At 49.4% G+C, this 27,611-nt stretch overlaps 1 protein-coding gene and 1 long non-coding RNA gene across 10 annotated transcripts; one reads left to right on the plus strand and one right to left on the minus strand.

The window, feature by feature from the left end:
• The first annotated feature begins 10,234 nt into the window (after positions 1-10,234).
• Positions 10,235-23,266, plus strand: SEC14L3 (SEC14 like lipid binding 3). Of its 9 annotated transcripts, XM_015457512.4 has the most exons (13): positions 10,235-10,399; positions 11,748-11,823; positions 12,076-12,119; positions 12,253-12,312; positions 13,637-13,825; positions 15,287-15,382; positions 16,202-16,262; positions 17,518-17,601; positions 20,298-20,404; positions 20,795-20,934; positions 21,010-21,179; positions 22,089-22,163; positions 22,355-23,266. In XM_015457512.4, exons 1-13 carry the CDS (start codon positions 10,346-10,348, stop codon positions 22,474-22,476), a joined length of 1,278 nt encoding a protein of 425 aa, XP_015312998.3. In that variant the 5' UTR covers positions 10,235-10,345; the 3' UTR covers positions 22,477-23,266. The 9 variants fall into 9 exon arrangements, with proteins under 9 accessions (XP_015312998.3, XP_065378350.1, XP_065378351.1 ...); XM_065522278.2 differs by lacking the exon at positions 22,089-22,163; XM_065522279.2 differs by lacking the exon at positions 17,518-17,601.
• On the minus strand, positions 15,932-26,168 carry LOC141407853 (uncharacterized). The gene is made up of 2 exons (XR_012418843.1): positions 25,981-26,168; positions 15,932-17,402 (listed from the first exon to the last, which is right to left on the minus strand). It is a non-coding gene; the product is annotated as an uncharacterized lncRNA (long non-coding RNA).
• Positions 26,169-27,611: the final 1,443 nt, after the last annotated feature.

Genomic DNA, 27,611 nt, shown 5'->3' on the forward strand with positions numbered 1-27,611 from the left:
CCCTGCAGGGAAGGCCAGTGTGGGGCAGGGGGCCACACAGTGGGACAAAGTGAGGTGCTGGGTTCCTGGGGTGGAGGGAAGGCCCAGGATTGGGAGAAAGCTGCCCAGACGTTTGTGCATCTCGGTGGGAAATGTGGTGCCAGCTCCATGCCCAAATACCTACTGTGTGCCAGGCCCAAGCTGAGGCAGGAAGCACCATCCCCAGCTTACAGATGAGGAAAGTGAGACTCAGGGCAGGAAGTGACTTATCACATCACACAACATGAAGCGGGAGAGGTAAGCCGTGAACCTGTGTCCATCTACCAGACAGCACACTTGTGTGCGGGCAGGGAGGAGGCCCGGCCCAAACTGAGCGATGCTCAGGGGCCTTCTGCTTTTAACCACCAGGGGACAGTGTTGGGCCAGCCGCACCTCTGTCCACTGGGAGCATAAACTGGGGCGGCCAGCTAGCATCGGCTCACTGGAAGGTCACTTTCCAGGCCGGTTGAAGCCAAGTTCCCCAGGCCCAGGCTGGGGCCTCCTGGAGTGATGAAAAAAGGCAGCCTGACCTCGTTTTAGATCCTGGGTCTGTCGCTTCCAGGCTCTCTTTTTTTTTTTTTTTTTTGAGACTGGGTCTCACTCTGTTGCCCAGGCTAGAGTGCAGTGGTGCAATCATCACGGTAGCCTCAATCTCCCAGGCTCGGGCGATCCTTCCACCTCACCTCCTGAGTAGCAGGGACTACAGGTGTACACCACCATGCTTGGCTAATTTTTTATTTTTCGTAGAGATAGGGTTTTGCTATGAAGGCCAGGCTGGTCTTGACTCCTGGACTCAAGCAATCCTCCCACTTTGGCCTCCCAGAGTGCTGGAGTTACAGGCGTGAGCCACCGCACCCTCTCTGTGCCCATTCCTACCCACTCCTGTCCAGATTGCACAGGGCAGCCAGAATAAAATCTTTCTGAAATGCAAATCTGATCACATCATTCTCTGCATAAGCCCTTCTCTAGCGCACCATGTACCCCTGGGTAAAATCAGCGTCAGTGGTGGCTTGCAAGGCCCTCTGCAACCTGGCCACTGCACCCCAGTTCCAGACACATGCTATGACTTGAATTCACCAATTCATCAAGCTCTTTCCTGCCTCCCTGCCTTTGCTCATGCCGTGTCTTCAGCCTAGGACTTCCTCTCTAACCTTGTTAAATGCACGCTCGAGGGCACTGGAACCCTGTCTTGAAAGGCCTTCCCTAGGCTACACCGCCACCCAGGCCCTATCAGTTCTTCTCCACACTCGCAGAGCAACTGGTCCAGTGCTGGTCACACGACAGAGTCATCATCTGCCTTGTGTCTGTCTCCTGCTCACCCTCAGCAGTGAGCCCCAGCTGCACTTCCCAGACGTTTTTAAAAACAAAACAAACAAACAAACAAAAAACAGATACCATTTACTAAGCACCTTCATAAGCTTGCTGCTCTGTCTATGCTACTTTGTTTAATCTTCATGGCAGCCTTATAAAATAAACATAGCTAAGCCGGGCACGGTGGCTCACGCCTGTAATCCCAGCATTTTGGGAGCCTGAGGCAGGAGGATCACGAGGTCAGGAGATCAAGACCATCCTAGCCAACATGGTGAAACCCCATCTCTACTAAAAATACAAATATTAGCTGGGTGTGGTGGCGCCTGCCTGTAGTCCCAGCTACTCGGGAGGCTGAGGCAGGAGAATCACTTGAATCCGGGAGGCAGAGGTTGCAGTGAGCCAAGATCGCGCCACTGCACTCCAGCCTGGTGACAGAGTGAGACTCTGTCTCAAAATAAAATAAAATAAAATAATAAAATAAACATAGTTATTCTTGTTTACAGGAGAGGAAAGTGAGGCTCAGAAACAGAGTCATTTGCTCAGTGGTGGTACCAGGATTGGAACTCAGGATGTCTGACTCCAGAGACTCCATGTGCTTCCCTGGACCATCCATACCCAGGTTGGGTCATACCAAGAGCACTGCCAAAGGGTAGAGTCTGGCAGCATGACCCAGCACTGCAGAGAGACCCAAGAAAAGGGTAGGGCAGGGTAGCCACAGAAGAGGGGAGAAGGAACAGGAAAGGATGGGCTCGCCTAGCTGTGTCCTAGTCATGGAGCTAAAAGCAGGCTGGGTGACTAGCCTCGTAATAGCAGTAAAAGCCTATGCTATTGATCACTTAGCATGTGCTAAGTAGGTAAGGTACCTTATTGGTCTCTTTTACACTGGCCATCTCAGTACCCTGTAAGAAGGGGATGTTACCAGCCTCAGTTTCCTTGTGAGACTCAAGATCACATAACACATTAGAGGTGAAGTTAAGATTCAAACCCAGATAGCCAGGCCCATGTTTCAGCAGCATCCGTTTCTGAACTATTTGCAGATTATTTGCCCAGGGTTGGGAGAGGAATGACAATTGCTTGGGCTCTTTTGTTGGTGATCACCCTCAGACCCAGTTCCTCTCCCCAGTAGCCTTAGGCACTACAGGCTTGCCACAAATGCCAGTGAAAACAGAGATCAGTTTGGCATGAAGAATTTGGGACACCTGATGCCCTTTGGGTGACCCCAGGCATTGTGGGACGAGATGTGCCAGCTCCTACCCTAGACAACATACAAATTAAGGCCTCTTTCACTTTATAGAATCATTCACTATCCTCCCTCTGTTCCTGTAACCATAGCAACCTATTCCTAAAATAAATAGCAAGAGTGTTGTATGAAAGAGGAAAGGGAAGCACCTATGAACTTGACCAGGAGCTGTGTTCCCAACTCAGAGGTCTCTGGAGGCTTCTCCAGAGAGTCTTGACTTCTTGGTGGCTATTAGTATTGTGTAGTACAGACAGCAGCAGCAGCAGTATCATCAACATCGTCATCATGATCATATTTAATTTTAACTTCTGAGAGAAGAAGGGAGATGAAACTAAGCAATAAAGCATCCATATCAAGGCCAGGTACGGTGGCTCATGCCTGTAATCCTAGCACTTTGGGAGGCCAAGGTAGGCAGATTGCTTGAGCTCAGGAGTTTGAGATCATCTTGGGCAACATGGTGACACCATGCACCACCACACCCAGCTAATTTTTGTAGTTTTAGTAGAGACGGGTTCACGCCATTCTCCTGCCTCAGCCTCCCGAGTGGCTGGGACTACAGGCGCCTGCAACCACGCCGGGCTAATTTTTTGTATTTTTAGTAGAGACGGGGTTTCACCGTGTTAGCCAGGATGATCTCGATCTCCTGACTTCGTGATCTGCCCGCCTTGGCCTCCCAAAGTGCTGGGATTACAGGCGTGAGCATCCAAAGTACATCCTATCATTCTTATGCCTTTGCATCTTCATAGCTTAGCTTCCATTCTTTTTTTTTTTCTTTTTTTTTTAATTCTTCACACTCCCCTGCTCATGACTTTGGTCTGTTCTGAATCTGCTTCCTCTAAGAAGTAGCTTTTGCTGAAACATACTTTTTTCCAGCAGATCCCAAAATATAATGAAGAGAACAGTGGGATATTTGTGTCTGTGTTCTTATAACATATTATTATTCCTTGCTTCTAGAAAAATAGGTAAATTTTTTTTCAGGAAATAGAGTGCTATTTCCAGTTTGATGTTGAGTAGGTGCTTGAGTGAGCAAATTTTTTGTTTGTTTGTTTTGTTTTTTTTTTTGAGACAGAGTCTCACTCCGTTGCCCAGGCTGGAGTACAATGGCGTGATCTCAGCTCACTGCAACCTCTGCCTCCTGGGTTCAAGCAATTCTGTTGCCTCAGCCTCCCAAGTAGCTGAGATTACAGGTGCTCACCACCATACCTGGCTAATTTTTTAATATTTTTAGTAGAGATGGGGTTTCACCATGTTGGCCAGGCTGGTCTCAAACTCCTGGCCTCAAGTGATCCACCCACCTTGGCCTCCCAAAGTGCTGGGGTTACAGGCATGAGCCACCACGCCCGGCCTTTTTTTTTTTTTTTTTTTTTGAGACAGAATCTCCCTCCGTCGTCCAGGCTGGAGTGCAGTGGTGTGATGCTCACTGCAACCTCTGCCTCCCAGGTTCAAGTGACTCGCCTGCCTCAGCTTCCTGAGCAGCTGGGACTACAGGCGCATGCCACCACACCCAGCTAATTTTTGTATTTTTAGTAGAGACGGGGTATTACCATTTCACTATGTTGGCCAGGATGGTCTTGAACTCCCGATTTCAGGTGATCCACCTGCCTCAGCCTCCCAAAGTGCTGGGATTACAGGATTACAGGCATCAACCACTGCACTTGGCTGAGTGAGTGAATTTTTGTGTGGCTGGGTGCATTTTGGCCTCTTCTCTTGCCCCATTCCTGGTGCCTTTTTTTTTTTTTTTTTAATTGAGACAGTGTCTCCCTCTGTCACCCAGGCTAGAGTGCGATGGTGTAATCTCAGCTCACCTCCTGTGTTCAAGCGATTCTCATGCCTCGGCCTCCTGAGTAGCTGGGATTACAGGCACCCACCACCACGCCCGGTGAATTTTTGCACTTTTTGTAGAGATTTGGGGGGAGGGGGTGGGCTCACCATGTTGGCCAGGCTGGTCTTGAACTCCTGACCTCAAATGATCCATCTGCCTTGGCCTCTCAAAGTGCTGAGATTACAAGCATGAGCCACCGCACCTGGCCCCTGGTGCCTTTTCACTGGGCTGGAATAGCTGAAGTAACCCATTCTATCCTCTTTCTGCCTTGTGCCTGGGACTCAGCTGGCGTTCTTTGGTTTGTTTTCTCTAAGCTCTAGGCTTGTGCTATCCAACACAGTAACCACGTGTGGCTGTTTAAATTTAAGTCAACTAAAATCACATGAAGTTAATTCATTCCTCCTGTGCTAGAACTGAACCGGCGTCTGCTCGCCTGGCACAGTAAGTCCAGATATCAATTCTGATATTTTTGTAGCAATAGAAAGGAAAGTGTTTATTTGCAGGGCACCCAGCAAAGAGGACCAGGCAGCTAAGGCTTAAACCCTGACCTCCCTGATGGTTTGCAGGTAAGGGTTTTTAAAGGCAGGGGTAAATTTCAGGAAAACCGAAGTTATAGACAAAATCATTGTGTGGAGGTTACACATGGGTCTTGGCCTAAAGCAGTGGGGTATCTTGCAGCTGAGCGTTACAGGTCATAGGTAGAGTCAACGTTTTCTGATTTGCAATTGGTTAAAGTAAAGAAGGTTTGTTTAAAAATTTGGGGTCAACAGAAAAGAATGTTAGCTTGGGCTGGTGGCTGTGACTCCCTCTAAACCCTTCAGGAAGAAATTTACAACAAAGAGTTCAGTCTTCACCTGATCCTTTTGCGGAGGGGTCCAGGTTTCTGAAAAACAACTCAGAAACATGCTAAGATGTTGTCTTTAGTTTCTATGGAGGAACCAAACATCTGACTCTGACTTCCTTGGCTATTGTTTTAGGCTACTATTACCTTCTTGGTTATCAAGTTGCTTATTTACTTCTCAGGGCTAGGTAGGGGCTTGGAATTTCCCCGGAAGGAATTCAAGGTTTTCCTTTATTTCCATGCTTGTGGGGAGCCCAGCAGGCCCCGAAGAGGGACCCCCGCTCCATCAAACTCAGTTGCACTAACCACACTTCAAGGGCTCACTCGGTCACCATATGTGGCTCGTGGCTACCGTGCTGACCACACAGAGGGCGCATTTCCATCTGTTGCACAGCACCGTTCTAGAGAATGCAACTGGCTTCTCAAGTCACAGCCTCAGCTGTGCTGGGATGACCCTTGTCTCCCTGGGCAAGGGGAGGGGAGACGGGGAAGGGCTGATGAGGTTCCAGCTGGGCCCTGTTATCTGGGACCCTGCTTCTCCAGAGAGGAGAGGCCTGTTGGGCTGGTGGTCCCGGTTACTTGGGCTGGTGGCTGTGACTCCCTCTAAGCCCCTCACTATATTGTGCCCAGAATATAGTAAGTGCTCAATTAATGGTCTACATTGTCATTGTGTGGAACCCTGGATCTGCCTGGATTCAACCTGGATTCGGGCTGCAGGTGTCTTGTAAATAGAAATTTACAACAAAGAGTTCAGTCTTTAGTGGATCCTTTTGTGGAGGGGTCCAGGTTTCTGAAAAATGCCTTGAAAATATATGCTAAGATGTTGTCTTTAGTTTCTATAGAGGAACCAGACATCTGACACTAACTTCCTTGGCTATTGTTTTAGGCTACTATTACCTGAGCCTGGCTCAGCCTGGGTGGGCGGTGCCTCCTCCTGACCCCACTGGCTGGGGTGACAGGAATGACCCTCCCTTGCTGCACCCAGGGTCTTCTTCTACCCCGGGTGACCTTTTCCTCAGGCGGTGTTGAGGTGAGCACCTCTCTGCAGCTGTCTCTCACAGTCTTGTTTGTTACTGATTTTTTTTAAAATAAAATGATAATAAAACTTGATACCTTCTATTTTTAAAAAGAATGAATTTGTGATATATGAATTATATCATGCTTACTTTTTTTAAAATTTATTAAAGGAGATGAAACTGCCCAAGGGTAAAAGATAGAAAGTGGACTGTCCCAGGTGCTGCTGAGAGCATCACTGGGGTCTGGAGATTTGCACCCCAATCCCTTTCCATCTCCCCATAACCCTTTTATTTTTTTTAAAGGATAAGGTTTCACTCTGTTGCGTAGGCTGGAGTGCAGTGGCCCTATGAAGGCTCATTGCAACCTCAAACTCCTGGGCCTGAGGGATCCTCCTGCCTCAGCCTCCCAAGTAACTGGGACTACAGGTGTACACCATCATGCCCAGCTAATTTTTAAATTTTTTGAAGAGACAGGGTCTCCCCATGTTGCCAGGCTGATCTCAAACTCCTGGCCTCCAGCAATCCTCCCACATCAGCCTCCCAAAGCACTGGGATTATAGGTGTGAGCCTCGGCACCTGGCCTTCATCTCCCCTTTTTAGGCCACCCACTTCACATCTGTGTGGTCTAAATGCCCCCCACTCACCTCCTTCCAGTGATGCCTGCCCTATGTCGAGGCTCCTGTACCCCCAGAAGGGGCCCCTTTAGACCTACCCAACTGCTTCTGGCAAGGTCCATCCTAGCAGGGGAGGTGATCAGGAATGTGCCGGGGATGGACTGGAAGAGGCAGCTCTTTCAGATTTCCTAGTAACTGGCTGGAAGGAGAGGTGCCACGGTTAGGGGTGCAAGCAACTCTATCTACCCACCTGCGGTTGTTTACGTTGTGGTTGTTGCCATGGTCCCCTGAGAGCTTTGTAAATGAGAAGCCAAACACACATGGGACCTTACCTGGAGACAGTGTGCTCTGGGGTTTGGGGGGCAGGCTGGGGGGCTCTCCTTCCCCAAGACGTTTGTTTCAAAGCAGGCAAAATTAACCCTTCTGGCCCCAAGACACCCTGCAGCCCGAATCCAGGTTGAATCCAGGCAGATCCAGGCTTCCACACAATGACAATATAGACCATTAATTGAGCACTTACTATATGCTGGGCACAATATTAAGCCCTCCAGGGGAAAGCAGGGTGGGCTGTGTAATCCAGAGTCAGATAGGTTTGGGTTCAAGTTCTGGCTCCTCATTTACTGGCTGTGTGACCTCAGAAAAGTTTCTTGACCTCTCTGAACTTTATTTGGCTGTAAAATGAGAATACCCATACCTGCTTCCGAATGATTGGATAGTGATATAAAGCTCCCAGCACAGAGGGAATGCCCACCAATGGGAGACTGTGAGCTCTGTGCAAGCTGGGTCCTCATCTGTCTTGTTTGCTGTAATCTCCCCACCACCCCTCCACATACTTCTCAGTTTCCCACCTCCACGCCTTTGCCTGTGCCATCCCCTCCACTTGGGATGCCCTTTATTTTGCTCTCCGTAAATCAAAATCCTTCCTTTCTTCAAGGCCTGGCTCAGATACCAGCTGCATCACATATAGGTGACTTTTATCCTTGGGCTCTCTCCCTAAGTAAGGTGGAAGCTCCTAGAGCCGAGACTATGGGATAGCTTCACAGCACAACAGCAGAGTGGTTAATTGCATGGGTTTACCCCTGGATAAGTTACTTTACTTCTCTATAGCTCAGTTTGCTTATCTGTATAATGGGCTTAATAGTACCTACCTGATACCACAGGTATGTTCTGAGATGTAAATGAGGTAATGCGCTGCTTTTTTCTTGTTTGAGATGGAGTCTCACTCTGTACCCCAGGCTGGAGTGCAGTAGCACGATCTCGGCTCACTGCAACCTCCGCCTCCCAGGTTCAAGCCATTCTCCTGCCTCAGCCTCCTGAGTAACTGGGATTACAGGTACCCGCCATCACGCCCAGCTAATTTTTGTATTTTTAGTAGACAGGGTTTTGCCATGTTGGCTAGGCTGGTCTGGAACTCCTGACTTCAGGTGATCCACCTGCCTCGGCCTCCCAAAGTGCTGGGTTTACACGTGTGAGCCACTGCACCAGGCCAAAATGAGGTAATGCCTGTAATGAGACCCATCTCTACAAAAAATACAAGAAATTAGCAGGGCATGGTGGAAATTGCCTACAGTCCAGGCTACTCGGGGGGCTGAAGTGGGAGGATTGATTGAGCCTGGGGAGGTCGAGGTTGTAGTGAGCCAAGATCATGCCACTGCACGCCAGCCTGGGCAACAGAGTGAGACCCTGTCTCAAAAATAAAATAAAACAAAATAAAAGAAATATGGTCCACCTGTACCATCCAATATGGTAACCACTAGCCAGATTAAACAACTTAAAGTAAAATGTATTAAAATCCAGTTCAATTAAAACTTCAGTTCCTCAGTCATGCTAACCATATTTCACATGTAACCAGTGGCTACCAGATATGTCTAACAGGACACCCCACACAGAAAATGTCTACCATCACAGGAAGTTCTATGGAGTGGCACTGTGGCTGATGAGGATTTGTGAACATAGCAAGGTGCTTAACAAATTTGTGGTCTGGGTCAGGAAGAGAGCTCAGTGTGAAGGCTTACAACTCCTGAGAAGACCCCCAACCCTCCCTTCTGGCTCTCCTTTGCAGTCTCTGATGCCCCCAGAAGTAACTAGCACACGTCACCTTATAGGGATTAGGGTGAGAAAGGAGACTGGTGAGAAATGGGCAGGATTAGTGGCTCGGGAGAGGGCAGTGGAGGAACCCAATCTCTGTACATTACTGGCCTGGCAGGAAGTGGGTGTAGACAGCTGGGGCTTTGCAGAAATTGAGGCTGGAATGTGAAATGGGGTAGGGCTGGGGTGTGGACAGTTACCTAACTGTTCCTGAGTGCATGCCATGGGCTCCCCAGGCAGACAGAAATGGCCAGCGTCAGCCCTGCCTTCTCCTTCCGGATCCAACTCTATCAGCACCCCAGAGCAAGGAAGATGTCCCTGAGAAGGTGTCTGATACTGACCAACATCTACTGGCCTAAAGAGACCCTGGGTTAGCCCAGAATAGAGGCCCATTGTAGCTCAAGGGTAGGTACCCAGGATGCCCCAGGAGTAGGGGACCTAGAAAAGTCCTAGGCAGAATGGTGTGGGCTAGCCCAGCTGCTGGGGCCGAGGCTAGCCCAGGGTGGTTTCAACCCACGCAGACCCGTTCAAGGCCGAGATGTGGCCATGCAGCCACATGGCCACGCTGCAGTCTCAAGCTGATGGTTTCTTCAGAGGGAGTCATGGATAACAGCGTCTCTCCCTTCCTGGAGATGAAGCTTACAGCTCCCGGGGGTACCAGGAGAGCTGACGGGGAGTATCCTTTAGATGCACACAACCCTTGACAGTCCCTGTGTCTCATTAGATCTTCCCTCCAACCACAGAAGGAGGGCAGGGCAAGCATTAACAGCCCCGTTTTATAAATGAAGCAAGTGACATTCAAAAGATGCCATCTGTCCTCTTGACTGTGGACATTTGTTATGAAAGAAGGACCTGGGCCTCCCACCCCCAACAAAGTGAATGAACTGTTTACTACACCGGCCAAGCCTCAGAATCCTACCCTGTCAGAGCTGGGTAGAGGGGGGTGATCTCTGCAGAATCCTAAGTGTGTGAAGACTGGGTCTCAGGGGGAAAGGGTACCCACAAGGCGTGGTCCTCATTTCCCTGAAACTCCCCCTTCTCCAGGGCAGTGGTCACTGGAGGCCTGGGAGGGTCAGCGGGTTCTACAGGCACTCACCCTGGGCTCCAAGGTCACGGGAGGCCAGCCTCCCTTCCTCCCAGCTGCCTCCTCCTGGCAGGGGACATTTGGCACATGCTCCATGCCCGCCTGCCCCCCCAGATCTGTCCCCAAGCCAAGCACGGGACCTCACTTAATCCCAATTATGTAACGTGCAATTTAAACAGTTGGCCAATGAGGAGGCACTTGGGGCCACGCCCAGGAGTGGGGGCAAAAGGACCCAGCTGGGTCAGGGCTGACAAACTAGGCTTGGCCTCTTGCCTATAGTGGCCACCACTCCTCAAGCCTCAGCCAGCACCATGAGTGGCCGAGTCGGAGACCTGAGCCCCAAACAGGCAGAGACCCTGGCCAAGGTGAGAGCCCCTCCCCCTGGAGTTCCGGAAGACCAGGGGAAAGGGGCTGGGGGTGGAAAGGAGTGGCTGGAACCCTGCCCCACTCAGTTGATTCAGCATGTCCTTGACATTGTCTCTTTGGTGTTACCTCCCAAAGGGTCAAGCCCCACAGTGCCCAGTGACATCAACCCTGTCCAGGGTGGGGGTTGAGGGACTAGCACCACTTCCAGGCAATAGCGTGGGTGGTGCCCACCCAAGATTGAGCCTGACTTCTTCTCATCCAGGAGCCAGAACCAGAGAGGTTTACCTGGCAGCCAGGCACCCCCCTTCCTCTCTCCTAGGCACCATAGGTAGGAGTTGAAAGATGCTGCTGGTCTGCCCTTTAACCCCTTTCTCCTTGGGATCCTGAAAGATGACCAAACTGTAAAAGCCCGAGAGACAGAGCAGAAGCTGTTGTCATTCAAAGAGCTAAAGAAGGAAGAGGATATATAATTACTAACCATGTTTTAATAGAAGATGGGATGAAAAAAATCAGATATTTTGAGAGCTAACACATGGAGGGAACTAAGAATGCATCCAAACTCCAATCTACGTATTCACCCACCCAATTATTTATCCTTTCTTCTTCTTCTTCTTTTTTTTTTTTTTTTTTTTTTTTTTTTTTTTTTTTTTGAAATAGAGTCTTGCTCTGTCATCTAGGCTGGAGGGCTGTGGAGCGATCTCAGCTCACTGCAGCCTCCATCTCCCAGGTTCAAGCAATTCTCCTGCCTCGGCCTCCTGAGTAGCTGGGATTACAGACGTGCGCCACCACACCCAGCTAATTTTTTTATTTTTAGTAGAGATGGGTTTTCACCATGTTGGCCAGGCTGGTCTCAAACTCCTGACCTCAGGTGATCCACCAACCTCAGCCTCCCAAAGCACTGGAATTACAGGCATGAGCCACCATACCTGGCCTGTTTATCCTTTCTTTCATTCACACACCCATCTTCCTACCCACCCATCCACCTATCCATCTTTCCTTCTCTCTATCACCCACCCATCTCTCCTCTGTCCATCCACTGACTTATCCACCCACCCACTCATCCATCCATCCATCCATCCATCCATTCATTTCTTCTTCCTCTTTTCATCTACCTACCCACTCACCCATCTGTTCTTCTTTCTAACCATTTATTAATCCATCTATCCTCCCATTCATCCACCTATCCAGTGATCCATCTCTCCTTCTATTCAACCATTAACCCATCCTTTTATCAATGTGGGCCATTTTGCATGTGGGAGGAAAGGAGAGGTTATGAAAACAGTCTTTGAGTCTGGAGGCCAAGGCTTAATGTGAGAGAGCCACTTTAACTAGCATCTCTCTTGCCAGTTTCGAGAAAATGTCCAGGATGTGCTTCCCGCCCTGCCAAACCCTGATGATTATTTCCTTCTACGCTGGCTCCGAGGTGAGGGCAGAGATGGGAGAGGTTGGGATCAGGGAGCATCAAGAGGGGCCTGGTCTCAACTGATCCAGAGTGTCTCATGGCTCTCAGGGTCCATCCACACAATCTTGCTTCTCATATTCAGGTCCAGAGGAGGGAAGGGGGTAGGGGAGCGAGGTCTTACCCCAGCCCCCAGCATCCTCCATAGCTCCCACTGGCCAGGAGCAAGACAAAGGCGTGTTTCCTGCCTCACACCTTCCTTCTGTTTTCCCACAGCTCGGAATTTTGACTTGCAGAAGTCGGAGGCTATGCTCCGCAAGGTGAGACTTATCCACTCTGGAAATTTATGGAGGGGTTTTGTCGGGGGCAATCCATGTCTCAAGCCCCTCCTTCCATCCCCGCTCTCAGGGCGCTGGGAGCCCAATGGGGTCTTACCACTCATTTCCCTTTCAGTACATGGAGTTCCGGAAGACCATGGATATTGATCATATCCTTGATTGGCAGCCCCCAGAGGTGAGCCAACACCGCCAAACACCTCAGTCTTTCATGGACATACCGCTTAAGGTCACTGGGGACCATGAATGAGGGGCAGCAAGGCTGAGAGGCATGTGGAACCCGCAGGCCCACAGTCTCCTTTCCTATAGTAATAATGAATGTCTCCTGGGGGCTTGCGAGGTCCAGGCCTAGGTTAAGACGTTAGCAGCATGAGCTTCTTTAATCATCACAATGATGGATACTATTGTCCCCATTTTGTGGATGAGGACACAAGCCCAGCAAAAATTAGGTAACTTGCCCACAGTCCCATAGCCCAACACAGGGCTGCGATTTATGCTCAGGCGTGTTTGGCCCCCCGAACCCAGGCTCTTAACCACCACGGTTAGCCTGTGCTTCTGCACCCCCACCCCCTAGGGCATTGCCTAAAGCATCCTGTCTGGGTGGGAAAGAAGTTTAGCTCATCAAGGCACTGATGAGAATGGTGCCACCACTGGCATCTTAGTAGAGTAATGATCGCATCTTCACTTGTAGGGCATGTACCCTGAGCTGCGCAGTCTGCTTTGCCTATATTATCTCAGGGACTTTCCCCAGCAGTCCCAAGAGTGAGGGATTATCCAAACCATTTTACAAAAGAGGAGGTAGAATGGAGCTCAGAGAGGTGGTGTCACTTGCTCAAGGACACACAGTAGAGAAGCAGCAGTATCTGCTTTTTTTTTTTTTTTTTCTTTTATGGATGGAGTCTCAGTCTGTTGCCAAGGCTGGTGTGCAGTGGCACGATCATGGCTCACGGCAACCTTGAACTCCTGGGCTCAAGTGATTCTCCTACCTCAGCTTCCCAGGTCTACAGATGTGTATTACCGTGGCTGGCTAATGTATTTTATTTTTGTAGAGACAGGGTCTCCCTCTGTTGCCCAAGCTGGTCTCAAACTCCTGGCCTCAGGATTTCCCATCTGCCTCAACCTCCTGAGTAGCTGGGATTACAGGAATGAGCCTCCATGCCCAGCCAGTGTCTGTTTTTCAGCCAGCTCTGTTAACCTTCAGAATCTGTGTTCTCCATCACTAAACCCTGCTCTTCTCCACAGAAAGGGACATGGGAGACATCGGGGCAGACCTTAGAAGCCCTGGGGCCTGCTGAGACCTGGCTTTGCCATTTACCCTCTGTGAGCAAGGCCCTGCCCTGCAGGACCTCAGCTTTCTCACCTGAGACAATAGCTCTACTTTCCAGGGAGGGACAGTGCTTTATACCATGGTGTGTGTAGGCTTGGGCCACCCAGGTCAGCCTGGTTTGTGGGTCTCAAGGGAGGTGTGTAATGCCAAGTTCTGTGCATCTTTTCATGCCCAGGTGATCCAGAAGTACATGCCTGGGGGCCTGTGTGGCTATGACCGTGATGGCTGCCCCGTGTGGTATGACATCATTGGGCCACTTGATCCCAAGGGGCTGCTCTTCTCAGTCACCAAGCAGGACCTGCTCAAGACCAAGATGAGGGACTGTGAGCGCATCCTGCATGAGTGTGACCTGCAGACAGAGAGGGTGAGGCCCAGGCCAGGTGGGGCAGATGGCTGGGGGCAGGTGAGGCTGCCGGGGGGATTGGTCATAGAAACACACCTGTGTTCTCTACAACCGCAGTCAGAGGGCTCTGGGGTCAAACACCAGCTCTGTTGCTTACCAGCTGTGTGGCCTTGAAAAGTCACAGTCACAGAAAGACAGTGTCTTGAAGGATACTTTTGCTGGGAATAGAACTCTTTTTTTTTTTTTTTTTTTTTTTTTTCTTCTTGAGACAGGGTCTTGCTCTGTCGCCCAGGCTGGAGTGCATTGGTGTGATCTTGGCTCACTGAAACCTCCACCTCTCAGGTTCAAGCGATTTTCCTGCCTCAGCCTCCTGAGTAGCTGGGATTATAGGCGCACACCACCATGCCTGGCTAATTTTTGTATTTTTAATAGACACGGGGTTTCACCATATTGGCCAGGATGGTCTCGATCTTCTGACCTTGTGATCTACCCGCCTTGGCCTCCCAGAGTGCTGGAATTACAGGCATGAGCCACTGTACTGGGCCTGGAATAGAATTCTTGGTTGATGGGTTTTTTTTGTTTTGTTTTGTTTTTTTAGTGTTTTGAATATGTCACCTGTCTGAGCCTCAGCTCCTTCACCTATAAAACAGGGATATTAATAAATAATGGTTGCAAAAGCGAAATGAGATAATGCAAGTATGCAGTTTGGCACACAGGGCCTAATACATATTTCTCAACAATGGTAGCTATTGCCATTCCCTCTGAGCCTTTCTTTGCCCTTGCTATTCCTTCTGTCTGAACAACCCTGGTTCCCACCACACACACCTACCTCCCACAACTTCCCCTGACTTTCTCCTATCTGTCCTTTAGGTCTGAAACGTAGATGTCACCTTCTGTGAGTCCTCCACCTGGGTTAAATAACCATTCTGTATCCCTGCAGCCCTTGTGCTGACCTATCGCAGCACTTTTCATAGGATCCAAATGACCTGGTTGCTTGTCATCTCCCCAGCCAGCCAGTGAACTTTTTAAGGACAAGAACTGTGGGTTATTAGGCATTATTCATTACACTTTCAGTGTCTGGCACACACAAAAAAAGTGCTTGATAAATATCAGCTGGAATAATGAAGGATGAATAAATTAATGACAATATGAATTGATGGATGGGTCAATTAATTGATGGGTAAATTGACATATAAGGGGGTGGGTACGTGGGTGGGTGGGTGGATGGATTGATGGACGGATGGATGGATGGATGGATGGATGGATGGACGGACGGACGGATGGATGGATGGATGGATGGATGGATGGGTGGATGGATGGATGGACGGATGAGTGGGGAAATGCATTCACTGGTTTGTCCACTTGTTCCTCTGAGGACAGAGTCGGGGCTAGAAGAAGCCCCAAGGTGTCATGTACTTGGGTTACCACCTCCCAAGCCAACACCCTGAACCCCAGAACTACTTCTTGCTCTCATCCTTGCAGCTAGGGAAGAAGATTGAGACCATCGTGATGATATTTGACTGTGAGGGCCTGGGACTGAAACACTTCTGGAAACCTCTGGTAGAAGTGTACCAGGAGGTGAGGAGAAGGCCCAGGGCCACCCACCACTTGCTTTGATGACCAGCTTGGCCTGCCATGACCCAGCTGCTCACCTATAAAACAAGGATATTAATAAATAATGGTTGCAAAAGCGAAATGAGATAATGCAAGTATGCAGTTTAGCACACAGGGCCTAATACATATTTCTCAACAATGGTAGCTATTGCCATTCCCTCTGAGCCTTTCTTTGCCCTTGCTATTCCTTCTGTCTGAACAACCCTGGTTCCCACCACACACACCTACCTCCCACAACTTCCCCTGACTTTCTCCTATCTGTCCTTTAGGTCTGAGAGCCAAGATTTAGTTTAAAAAATGTCCCGGCCTCCCTCATTGTGACTCAAACCCCAAAAGGCCTTAATATGTTTCCTAGAAGATCCCACAGAATGGGTTTCAGGGACAGCACTGTGCTGAGACCACACGCGCCAGCTTCCACCAAACCCTCTCCATGCTGGTTTCCTCACCTACAAAATGGGGATAGCAATGTAGGGATACTTCAGCAAGTTGTTATGTAAAGTGTATATACACTCCTTGGCAAATAGTGAACATTTAATAAATAGTAGTCATTATTATACTGCAATTATTATAATATTTACTAAAAACGATTATTACGTAATTATTATTAGAGTATGGTTATAATAGTTTGAGGTGAGAAAGTTCCCTCCAGAGGCCAGTGGAGGTGATGGCATGAAGGAAAACCCTCCAGAGCCATCTGAAACTTCCCAACAGGAGATTGCAAAGGAGATGGAGGTAGGAGAAGACGCGATGTGCTCTCTGAAGGGATCTCTCTTGCTTCCACAGTTCTTTGGCCTCCTTGAAGAGAATTACCCAGAGACCCTGAAGTTCATGCTCATTGTGAAAGGTGTGTGACAAATGACTTCACTTGTGCCTCTGTTTCCTTCTCTGTACGCTGAGGATGATAACACTGTCTTTGTCCCAGGATTGTTGAGAGGCAGGTTGGTTTCTTGGCTGTATGCAGATCGCTTAGAATACCTGGTATAGAGTAAGTTCTCAATAAATGGTAACTTCTAGGGTTGGCCTTACTGCAAGAGAAGGCAACTCCAGTTCCAGCTCTCCCAGGGATCCTCCCTTATTTCTCCTGTCCATGATGATCTCTCCCTCCCCAGACTGCCTCTGGCACTGGCAACTGGTGCCGCCTTTCCTGTTTGCTGCCTTTTAGGGATCTCCAGCTGTTTTATTTGTGCTCATCCTGCTTTACTGGCTGAGTTTTCTGCTCCTTGAAGGCAGGGGCTGTGATTCTCCACTTTTGTTGTAGCCCTCACAGGCCTGGGTCCATGGTGGATGCTGCACAGGTATTTGGGTGATTGTTGTTTGGGTTGGTGGGTAGATGAAAAGATGGATGGATGTTTGGTGATTGGCTGGTTGGTTGATCCGTTGATTGCTTGATTGGTTGTTCAGTTGACTGGCCAGTTGGTTGCTTGGCTAGTTGACTGACTGGTGGTTGGTTGGAGAATTGGCTGGCTGCTTGGTTGGCTAGTTCTTAGCTTGGTTGACTGATTGGGTGGCTGGTTGGCATTTTGGTTGGCAGGTTGTTTTGATGGCTGGTTGGCAGGTTGGTTCGCTGGTTGCCTGGTTTGTTGTTTGGCTGAATCTTAGATGGTTATTTGGATGGTGGCTGGCTGGTTATTTGGAGAGTCGGCTGTCTAGTTGTTTGGATGACTGGCTAGCTGGTTATTTGGACGGTTGGCTGACTGGTTATTTGGATGACTGGCTGGCTAGAGAACACAGTTAGTTGAGTGGTTATCTGGCTGTTCCATTGGCTGATTGCTTTGCTGTTTGGCTGATTTGTTAGGTGGCTGATTATGTGGTAGGTTGGCTTGTTTATTGGTTGACTGAATAGGTGGCTGATTAGCAGCTTGAATGTTTGGCTGGTTTGTTGACTGAATGGGTGGTTGATTATTGCATTGTGTGATTGGTTCGTTGGCTGTTTGTTGGCTGGTTGACTGGTTGGTTGGATGGTTCACTCGGTGCAGGACAGACACTGGAATTGACCAGGGTTAGTCATGACTCCTCTGTATCATTGGCTATAACCGTTACGGAGGGGATTGCTCAATGTAATTCTTTCCTTCCCATTATCCTTACTTCTATCTCTCCAGCTACCAAACTGTTCCCTGTGGGCTACAACCTCATGAAACCATTCCTTAGTGAGGACACTCGCAGGAAAATTATTGTGTTGGGAAGTAAGTAACACAACTCAATTTCAGCTCAATTTCCTGACCTCTCTACATGACCTTTGGAGTGAGGTTGTCCCATTACCCCATCTAGAACTCCACACATTAGGTTGGGTGCAGTGCCTCACATCTATAATCCCAGCACTTTGGGAGGCTGAGGCAGGAGGATTGCTTGAGATCAGAAGGTTGAGACCAGCCACAGCAACATAGCAAGACCCCATCTCTACAAAAAATTTTAAAATTCGCTGGGTGTGGTGGTGCGCACCTGTAATTCCAGCTACTCAGGAGGCTGAGGCAGGAGGATCACTTGAGCCCAGGAGTTTGAAGCTGCAGTGAGTCATGTTCACACCACTGCACTCCAGCCTGGGCAACAGAGTGAGACCCTATCTCAAAACAACAGACTCTACACATCACCTAGTCAGAGGCTCCTTCTTCCCAACAGTGAAGTGGGTTTTACCCTAAAGAGTCTGCTACCTTTGCTCTTTTCCCTGCCATACCCCTTTGGTGGACAAGGCCTCCACACCTACCACCTCATTGGTTTCAGTTTGGTTGCTAGTCAATTTCTGGTATATAAGTCTCGGTTTCTTTTCAACATTCATAAGCTTAGTGCTTCTAAAGGCAACCTCAGCTGAAGAGGATGAGGCAGACAAGCAGAAAGAGTAGTCACAATTCAGAGAAAGGAAGTCCAACAAGAAAAGACTGGATAAATAAATAATGGTGCATGCATTTGATGAATTCCGGAGCAGTCATGAAAAATAATGCTATGTGTAAATATTTAATGCCATGGAAATGTCATTAAGTTTTTAAAAGTAGATTATAAACGTATCTTCATAAGCATAAGCTAAAATAAGATTAAACTAAAAATATAATCTTATTTTTATGGAAACAAATATATGTACAATAAATATTTATTTCTAGTAAACAACAAAATATTTATTTGTTGATAGTGAGAAATTATGTGGTTTTTAATTGTATTACCCGTATTGTCTATGATTTCTAAACTGCATAATAATATGTATTAATTTTATAAATAGGAAAATAGTTATGTTTACAAGTGACAGGTTGAGAGAAAGAGAGAAAAGGGAAATAGTTCTTAAACCCAAATCAACAACCCTGGCTTGGAGGAAAACTTCTCCCAAGCAGGATAGTCAGATCACAGAATTAGGAGAACTGAAGATCCAGGGGTGAGGGGGAGCTTGTAAATCCTTACTTTCTCTTTCTTCCCGGTACCCGAGCCTCTGCCTCTACCCAATTCCACTGAGATGCGGAACTTGATAGATTACGAGGGCCTGGTTTGAAGGATCCAGGTTCATGACTTCTAAGCCTTCCAAAGCCTAGCGCAGCGTGGGTTACCAGCATAGTCCAGGCCTTAAGTCCACAGCCTCTGCCCCATGCAACTCTGCTCATTTGGCCCTGGTATGTGGGACATTGTGGTCTTCCCCTTAATCCCACTGTAGAGAAGGAATCTCCCATGGCCAAAGTGAGGCGGTTGGGGAACTGGGTAGCCTGGATTAGCCACAAGGCTGGGGCATAGTAACAGCCAGGACCCAGAACTCTTAGAGCTTTGCATAGGGCATGAAGAACAGTAATAAACATGGTCATGGTGATTAGGCAGCGGGAGGTGTGGAGGGTCCCTCCAAAGGCCCAAGGCTGTCCATCCCCCACTAGGAGGTCTGACTTGGGCACGCCACTTACTCACAGAGTGATCCCAATAAGGCCATTGATGTCATTGAGCTCTAAAGTCTCCTTGAGGCAATTAGATAACTCTTAGCTTCACTGCTCATGACTGGAAGATCTTCAAGAATGTGCTGTTGGCTGAGCATGGTGGCTCATGCCTGTAATCCCAGCACTTTGAGAGGCCGAGGTAGGTGGATCACAAGGTCAGGAGTTTAAGACCAGCCTGGCCAAGATGGTGAAACCCCGTCTCTACTAAAAATATAAAAATTAGTCAGGTGTGGTAGTGGGCACCTGTAATCCCAGCTACTCAGGAGGCTGAGGTAGAGAATTGCTTCAACCTGTGACACGGAGGTTGCAGTGAGCTGAGATCGCACCACTGCACTCCAGTCTGGGCAACAGAGCAAGACTCTGTCTCAAAAAATAAAAAATTAAAAATTAAAAAAAAAAAAAAAAAAAAAAAAAAATATATATATATATATATATATATATGCTGTAGGCTGGGCATGATGGCTCACAACTGTAATCCCAACACTTTGGAAGGCCCAGGTGGATAATCATTTGAGGCCAGGAGTTTGAGACTAGCTTGGGCAACATGGTGAAACCCTATCTCTATAAAAAAAAAAAAAAAAAGAAACAAAACAAAAATTAGCCAGGCATGGTGGTACATGCCTGTAGTCCCAGCTACTCGCGAGGCTGAGGTGGGAGGATCACTTGAGCCCAGGAGGTCAAGGTTGCAGTGAGCCATGATCATGCCACTGCACTCCAGCTGGGACAACAGCGTGAGACACTGTCTCAAAGAGACATAAAAAGTGCTGATTCATCTATCAAGGTGGGAAACACATTTCCACAGCAATGCAGTGCTGAGAAAGACACTTCCTATAGCCCCAGGCCTAGGACACTGGGGAATTGGCCCTGGCAGCCTACCTCCTATAGGGCTTCTCCTCCAGTTCAGGTCATCCTGGTGGATGTGGGAGGCCAATTGGTCCCCTCCATGCTTGCTAACCTCCCTTGCATCCCACTGCTCCCAGATAACTGGAAGGAAGGTTTGCTGAAACTCATCAGTCCTGAGGAACTGCCTGCCCAGTTTGGGGGCACCCTGACTGACCCAGATGGAAACCCCAAATGTTTAACCAAGGTACAAAGAGCTCTTCCTGGGACAAGAAAGGTTCAAGAACTAAGTTGGGTTCCCTTTCCACCCAGTCATTCATCCACAATTACCTATAGAGAGACCCCAAGAACTGGGTGTTAAGCTAGTCAATACAACCCTGGCCCTTACAGAGCTCTCAGCAGCTGTAAAGGCAAACAAGAAATGGGAGAATTTTAACCCAGAGGGATGAGCTGGAAGGAGACGCTCCCAGCAGAAGCACTGACCCAGCTTGGATGGTCAAAGAAGACTTGAGGGAGTGGGAGAGTGGGGCTAGGATGAAGAGGATACTTCCAGGAGGTGGTGAAAGTGTCTCAGGCAGGAGAAACATGAACAATGGCCAGGAGAGGGGAGCAAGCCCATCTCATCCCACGTCCGCAGATCAACTATGGCGGGGAGATCCCCAAGTCCATGTACGTGCGGGACCAGGTGAAGACTCAGTACGAGCACTCGGTGCAAATCAACCGCGGCTCGTCACACCAAGTGGAATACGAGATCCTGTTTCCAGGCTGTGTCCTCAGGTAGGGACAGGCCCTAACCCCTCAGAGACCCATCAGGCTGGGCAGCAACCTTCCTCCTCCCCTTCCCCCTGACAGGTGGCAGTTCTCATCTGACGGTGCGGACATCGGCTTCGGAGTTTTCCTGAAGACCAAGATGGGGGAGCGACAGCGGGCAGGGGAGATGACAGAGGTTCTACCCAGCCAGCGCTACAACGCCCACATGGTGCCTGAGGATGGGAGCCTCACCTGCTCAGAGGCCGGTGTCTGTAAGTCTGCCCCAGTTGGGACCTGGCTCTAAAAGGCTAGAGCCACCTGTCCCATGCTTTAGAGAAGGAAACAGAGGGGCAGTGACACCCCTCCCCCATTCAGGGACACACATCCTGGGTTAGCACCATTCATTCATACAGTCGCTCACTCAGTCCATATTCGTGAGCACCTACTGTGCACCAGGAGCCAGAGACACACAGGTCCTGCAGGGCTTGGGGGCACCTGGACTGCAGAATACAGACAACAAGTGATAGAGTAGTTTTCCACATGAGGAAACCGAGGCTCTGAAAAATAAATCAACTTGTGGAGCTGCAAAGCTGTGTGGTTCCAGGGTCCCGCCCCAGCCTCCAGGTAGCTGCATAGTCCTGGGCAAAAGTCTGACCAATCTGGGAAGGACCCTTGGTTTGCTCACCTGTGAGCCAGGAGTTATAATGCCTGCTTTTTCTTTTTCTTTCTTTTTTTTTTTTTTTTTTTTGAGACAGAGTTTCACTCTTGTTGCCCAGGCTGGAGTGCAATGGTGTAAGCAATGGTGCAATCTCAGCTCACCGCAACCCCCACCTCCCAGGTTCAAGTGATTCTCCTGCCTCAGCCTCCCGAGTAGCTGAGATTACAGGCATGCGCCACCACACTTAATTTTGTATTTTTAGTAGAGATGGGGTTTCTCCACACTGGTCAGGCTGCTCTCAAACTCCTGACCTCAAGTGATCCACCCACCTCGGCCTCCCAAAGTGCTGGGATTATAGGCGTGAGCCACCGTGCCCAGCCAACACCTGCTTTTTGGGGTGGTTGTGAGGAAGCAAACAGTGTCCAGCAGGCCTGCTCCAGAACCCCACTTCATCCAAGGGAGCTGGGAGGTCTCTGATGAACGCAAGCATGAGCTTTCACACCCCTGTCATGTGTGTCTCCAGGTATGAGACAATGGGATGTAATGACCATTGTTTTCCATGCCAGTAAAGCCAGGCCTGGGCACACGCCAAGAGGAGGTTGGTGTCTGTTTACAGGACCTGCTTGGGGTGGCAGTTCCCATGGGGAAGGGAAGAGGCGTGGTGGGAGCTTGGCCCAGCTTGGCAAAGAAAGCCAGTGGGAACACAAGCCTGTCCTCCTCCCTGGCCGGGGGTGGAACAAAGAGTGTGTAAAGCCAAGCCCAATGCCCATCTTTCCATCTGTCCCCCAGATGTCCTACGCTTCGACAACACCTATAGCTTTGTGCACGCCAAGAAGGTCAGCTTCACGGTGGAGGTCCTGCTCCCTGACGAGGGCATGCAGAAATATGATAAGGAGCTCACCCCTGTCTAGGTGGCTCCCTCTCTTCTCAGAGACCTCCTAACCTGATTCCTCTCTATATCCTACACTCCCTCCCTCCCTGAAATTGATTGTTAGTCCTCCTGACTCTATGATGTTAGTGAGAACACAAAGAGATGCCCGGGGGAAAATTCATCTGCTGTGGTCAGATCAAGAAAGGTATGAGAGGCACAACCTTGGAGGGTACCAATGTTTCAGAAGAGGAAAAAACAAGGGTAAAGACAAGAAGTGGGTGTCACTGAAACTCAATAAATAGCAAAATGAATCCCCTAGCCTTTGTCCTCACCTACCCTAAGGCAAGTGTGTATGCTTTAATTCCTTCCATATGGCTGTGAGCAACTTGGGTTGGAGACATATCTAAATCTTTTTATTTCCACTCGCTATATATAGTAGATGCTCACTGTATATTTGTGGCATTGAACGGAGGACCACAAGGTAGGGTGCAGGCGACTCAACGGCTGTACATGACTAGGAGGAGCTTATGTGGGGTGGATTTCAGCACCTTGGACAGGAGCAGAGGTGTGGTGGGGTTGGACTCTCTTCTGGAGACCCAGACAATTCAGTCTCCAGATTTCTGGCAGTGACTGTCTTTTGAGGGCCCCAGCCACAAAGGCCACATACCTCTGATAGGAGTTGCCTACATCAGGCTTTGTGTGACTTGCACACTCAGCTTCCCACCCTTACCCACTTCCCTTGTTGCACATAGCTTATGATTTAGAGGCTTTCCTGGAAGCAAAGATAGTCACATCTGGCATAATCATAATAAAGGAAACAACAACGATCATTTGGTGAGTGCTCTCTGTGTACCAGAAACTGTGCCAAGAGCTTTGTGAGTTTAGCATGTTTTATTCTCATGCCATCCCCAAGGCACTTTATGGATAAGGAAACTGAGGCTCAGAGGGGTGAAGCCACTCACTCAACATCTTACAGCTTGGGTGGCAGATCCAGGACCTGGGGCAGGGGGTGTTCATTTGTTTGTTTATTCGTTTGTTTATTTGTTTGTTTTTTGAGACAGGGTCTCGCTCTGTCGCCCACCGAGGCTGGAGTGCAGTGGTACAATCATGGCTCACTGTAGTCTTGACTTCTTGGGCTCAAGCCATTCTCCCACCTCAGCCTCCTGAGTAGCTGGGACTACAGGTGGGCATCACCACACTTGGCTAATCTTTTTGTATTTTTTGCAGAGATGGGGTTTCCCCATGTTGTCTCAAGCTCCTGGCCTCAAGCAATTTGCTCCCCTCAGCCTCCCAAAGTGTTGGGATAACAGGCCTCAGCCACCATGCCTGGCCTGTTTTTGTTTTTTTTTACTTCAATGACATTGCCCTCAATTACCTCATAATACCGCCTCCTGCCTATAATCCCAGCCCTTGGGGAGGCTGAGATGGGAGGATCGCTTGAGCCCAGGAGTTTTAGACGAGCCTGGGCAACATAGCAAGACCACGTCTCTATCAAAAAAAAAAAGTAACATAGTAAGAATATCACCTCCTAAGATTGCACTTTTACAAAGGCAGTAAGAAGGCATGACTTATTTGTTCTAGACCTTCCAGTAGAAGTGTCCTGTGCATGTCACCCTCTCCAGTCCCTGTTTGTGGGTAGAGGAGGTGATAGGCCATGGAGACCCACAATGCTTAAGCAGCTTGTCCAAGGAAACTCACAGCAGAGTGGGGCAGGGCTTGTGCTCCTCAGCCCAGCATCCTGTCCGCTGCTCACATGGCATCTGTGAAGCACGACGCCCTGACACTCGCCATGACCCTGGGTGACTAGGGGAAAGGCCAGGAGCCCAGAGTTTCCTTCCCAGCTTTCTGCTGTGATTCAGGGACATGAAGAGGCTGGCTTGAGCCCCAACCCCTGACACAACTCTTGCCAGGGGGAGCCAGATCACACCAGGGAATGGGGATGAATGGGAACCAAAGGCTGGTGCCATGAGAGGCTCCTTGGAAACAAATGGACGGAGGGCTGAGCTCATCCGTGGGCAGGCTATGAGGTCTGATTCAGGCTGGTCAAGAAAATATTCAGCAGCAGCAAGCACTTTCCCACATGCACCTGTGGATGCAAAATCTGATATCTGCTTTATAGATGGGAAACTGAGCTCCCAAAGGCACTGGCCTTGTACCTTCAGCCCCACAGGTAGCAGAAATAGGCCTGGCGCTGAGGCTGCCCCTCACCCCGTCACCTCTTCACCCCCACCACTCTTCTATAACAATTCGTCAGAACGGAACAAGACTGCCTTCTTCCTAAGCTGGCAGGGAAGGAGGAGGGAGGAGGAAGGGGAAAGGAAAAAGGAAGGAAGAGAAGAGAAAGTGAGGGTTGTCAGATTTAGAAAGGAAAAAAAAAAGCATGGCTGGGTGCAGTGGCTCATGCCTATAATCCTAACACTTTAGGAAGCCAAGGCAGGCGGATCACTTGATGTCAGGAGTTCAAGACCAGCCTGGCCAACATGGTGAAACCCCGTCTCTACTAAAAATACAAAATTTAGCCTGGGGAGGTAGTGCACACCTGTAATCTCAGCTCCTCAGAAGGCTGAGGCATGAGAATCTCTTGAATTCAGGAGGCGGAGATTGCAGTGAGCCAAGATCACACCACTGCACTCCAGCCTGGGCAACAGAGCGAGACTCCTCTAAAAAAAAAAAAAATTGGAACATACTTAAAATGTATCCATTGTTTATCTAAAATTAAAATTGACCTGAACATCTTATATTTTATCAGACAATCCTACAATGAGCAATGATGGAGGGAAGAGAGAGGAAAGGGAGGAGGATGGAAAGAGAGGGATGGGTTCACCCTCTTGGAAGACGGTGGTAGCACCCACAATTTGGGCCAAGGATGTCATGGAATCCTTGGGAGAGGATGGCTTAGTGTGAGTGATGCAGGGTCGGGGAACAGGATGGTCTCACCCTTCTCCACCAAAGGAAAGGCCCCGATGTTGAAGCAGGGTCTGAGGTGGAGAGCGTGGACCCTTTGTGCCCTTGGGACTAAGATGAACTATGCTGTTGCCAGAGCTCCTCTGTGGCAGCTGAGCCCAGAGACTTGCACCAGGAGGTGGGGCAGTGCAAAGAACCTAAGGCCAGGGCCAGAGCTGAGATCTGCAAAGTGCCTCTCAGCATCCGCTGATGCCCACCCCGACAAGCCAGCTCCCACTGTGTGCCCACAGCCAGTAAGAGGCAGCCTTCCCAAGCTCCAGCCTCCAGTCTTACTCAGGGTCTAGATGCTGACCTCCAGTCCTGAATCTCCAGGACGCAGTACTGGGGAAGGAAAGAGACCCACTTTGTAGCTTTGGTCAATGGCCACTAGCAGAGCTTGGATATTTGTCCCCTCCAAATCTCAGGAGGAAATGTGGCCCCTGATGTTAGAGGTGGGACCTAGTGGGAGGTGTTTGGGTCATGGGGGTAGATCCTTCATGCATGGCTTGGTGCCTGCCCTGCCATAATGAGTGAGTTCTCACTCTATAGTTGCTTAAAAGAGCCTGGCACCCCTCCCCTCTTCTTGCTCCCTTTCTCTCACCATGTGACACGCTGGCTCCCCTTCCTCTTCTGCCATGAGTAAAAGCTTCCTGAAGCCCTCACCAGAAGCTGAGCAGATGCCGGCGCCATGCTTTCTGTACATCCTGCAGAACAATGAGCCAAATAAACCTCTTTTCCTTGTAAATTACCCAGCCTCCAATATTCCTTTTTTTGAGACAGGGTCTCACTCTGTTGCCCAGCCTGGAGTGCTGCGGTGCGATCTTGGCTCACTGCAACCTCCGCCTCCTGGGTTAAAGTGATTCTCCCACCTCAACCTCCCAAGTAGCAGGGAATACATGTGTCTGCCACCACACCTGTTTAATTTTTGTATTTTTAGTAGAGATGGAGTTTCATCGTGTTGGTCAGGGTGGTCTTGAACTCCTGGTTTCAGGTGATCCACACACCTTGGCCTCCCAAAGTGCTGGGATTACAAGCGTGAGCCACCTTACCTGGCCCAATATTCCTTTATAGCAACACAAAATGGACTAACATAGCCCCCTCATTCCAGAAGTGATAAGCTAGCAGCATAGGGGCAGGAAGACCAAGGCCTGAGGGCCCCCTGCTGTGTGAGAAGGAACGTTAACTTAGGAGTTCCTGTTCCAACAGCCCAGAAATGCCGAGGCAGAGCCAGGGAAGGAAAAGTCTCACTGCTCTTGGGAAGCTAAAGATGGGGGCCACAGGTCATTTCCCATAGAGGGGTCAAATTTCAGCTGAGGCCAAAAGGCGAGGCTCCCAACTGTGTAGACCTCAGGCCAGGGACACCCGTGGGCAACAGTATGCTGGTGCTAATGAGGCCCCAGCCCCTGCCTCTTACTCCTTCCCCGAGAACCCACCACCACATTGGCCCCTCCAGAGAGCCCAAATGCATGTCATGCAGTTCAGACATCAGGTTTTCCCCCCAACAACTAGTGCTAAAAAGCACAGGTGCCACAGAAGGTTAAGGCAACACAGGCCAGGTGCAGTGGCTCGCGCCTGTAACCCCAGCACTTTGGGAGGCTGAGGCAGGCAGACCACTTGACGTCAGAAGTTCAAGACCAGCCTGGCCAACATGGTGAAACCCTGTCTTTACAAAAATATAAAGATTAGCTGGGCGTGGTGGTGCATGCCCGTAATCCCAGCTACCTAGGAGGCTGAGGCAGGAGAATCGCTTGAACCTGGGAAGTGGAGGTTGCAGTGAGCCGAAATCACACCACTGCACTCCAGCCTGGGCAACAGAGACTGTGTCTCAAATATATATGTAAAATAAATATAAAAAAGGATTATTTTTTCGTTGTCTTCTGAAGGGGCCACTGCCTCCAGGTCTTCCTCCAAAAATAGGCCGAGATTCCATATCAATTTCCTCCTCAGAAGAGAGTCTTTCTGTTGTCCAAGTCACCAGTCCCATCTGTGGGCCTCCAGGCTGGCAGGAGGTCACCAAAAGAGTACCTCTTAAGCTGCAGAGAGGGCAGGATGGCTGGAAGACCTCGAGTGCCTTCCTCAGGGTCACAGGAGCAGCAACAGAGTGACACTAGTGAAGGCCAGTGCAGCCAGCAGCAAGTCCTTCAGCATCTTGCAGGAGGCTGGGAAGGAGAGGTCCAGGAGACCCCAGGACTGCCCAGAGGTGCAGGGCAGGTTGTACAGGACAGCTAGGGT

Source organism: Macaca fascicularis, chromosome 10 (assembly GCF_037993035.2).
Source record: "Macaca fascicularis isolate 582-1 chromosome 10, T2T-MFA8v1.1".
Lineage (NCBI taxonomy): Eukaryota > Metazoa > Chordata > Mammalia > Primates > Cercopithecidae > Macaca > Macaca fascicularis.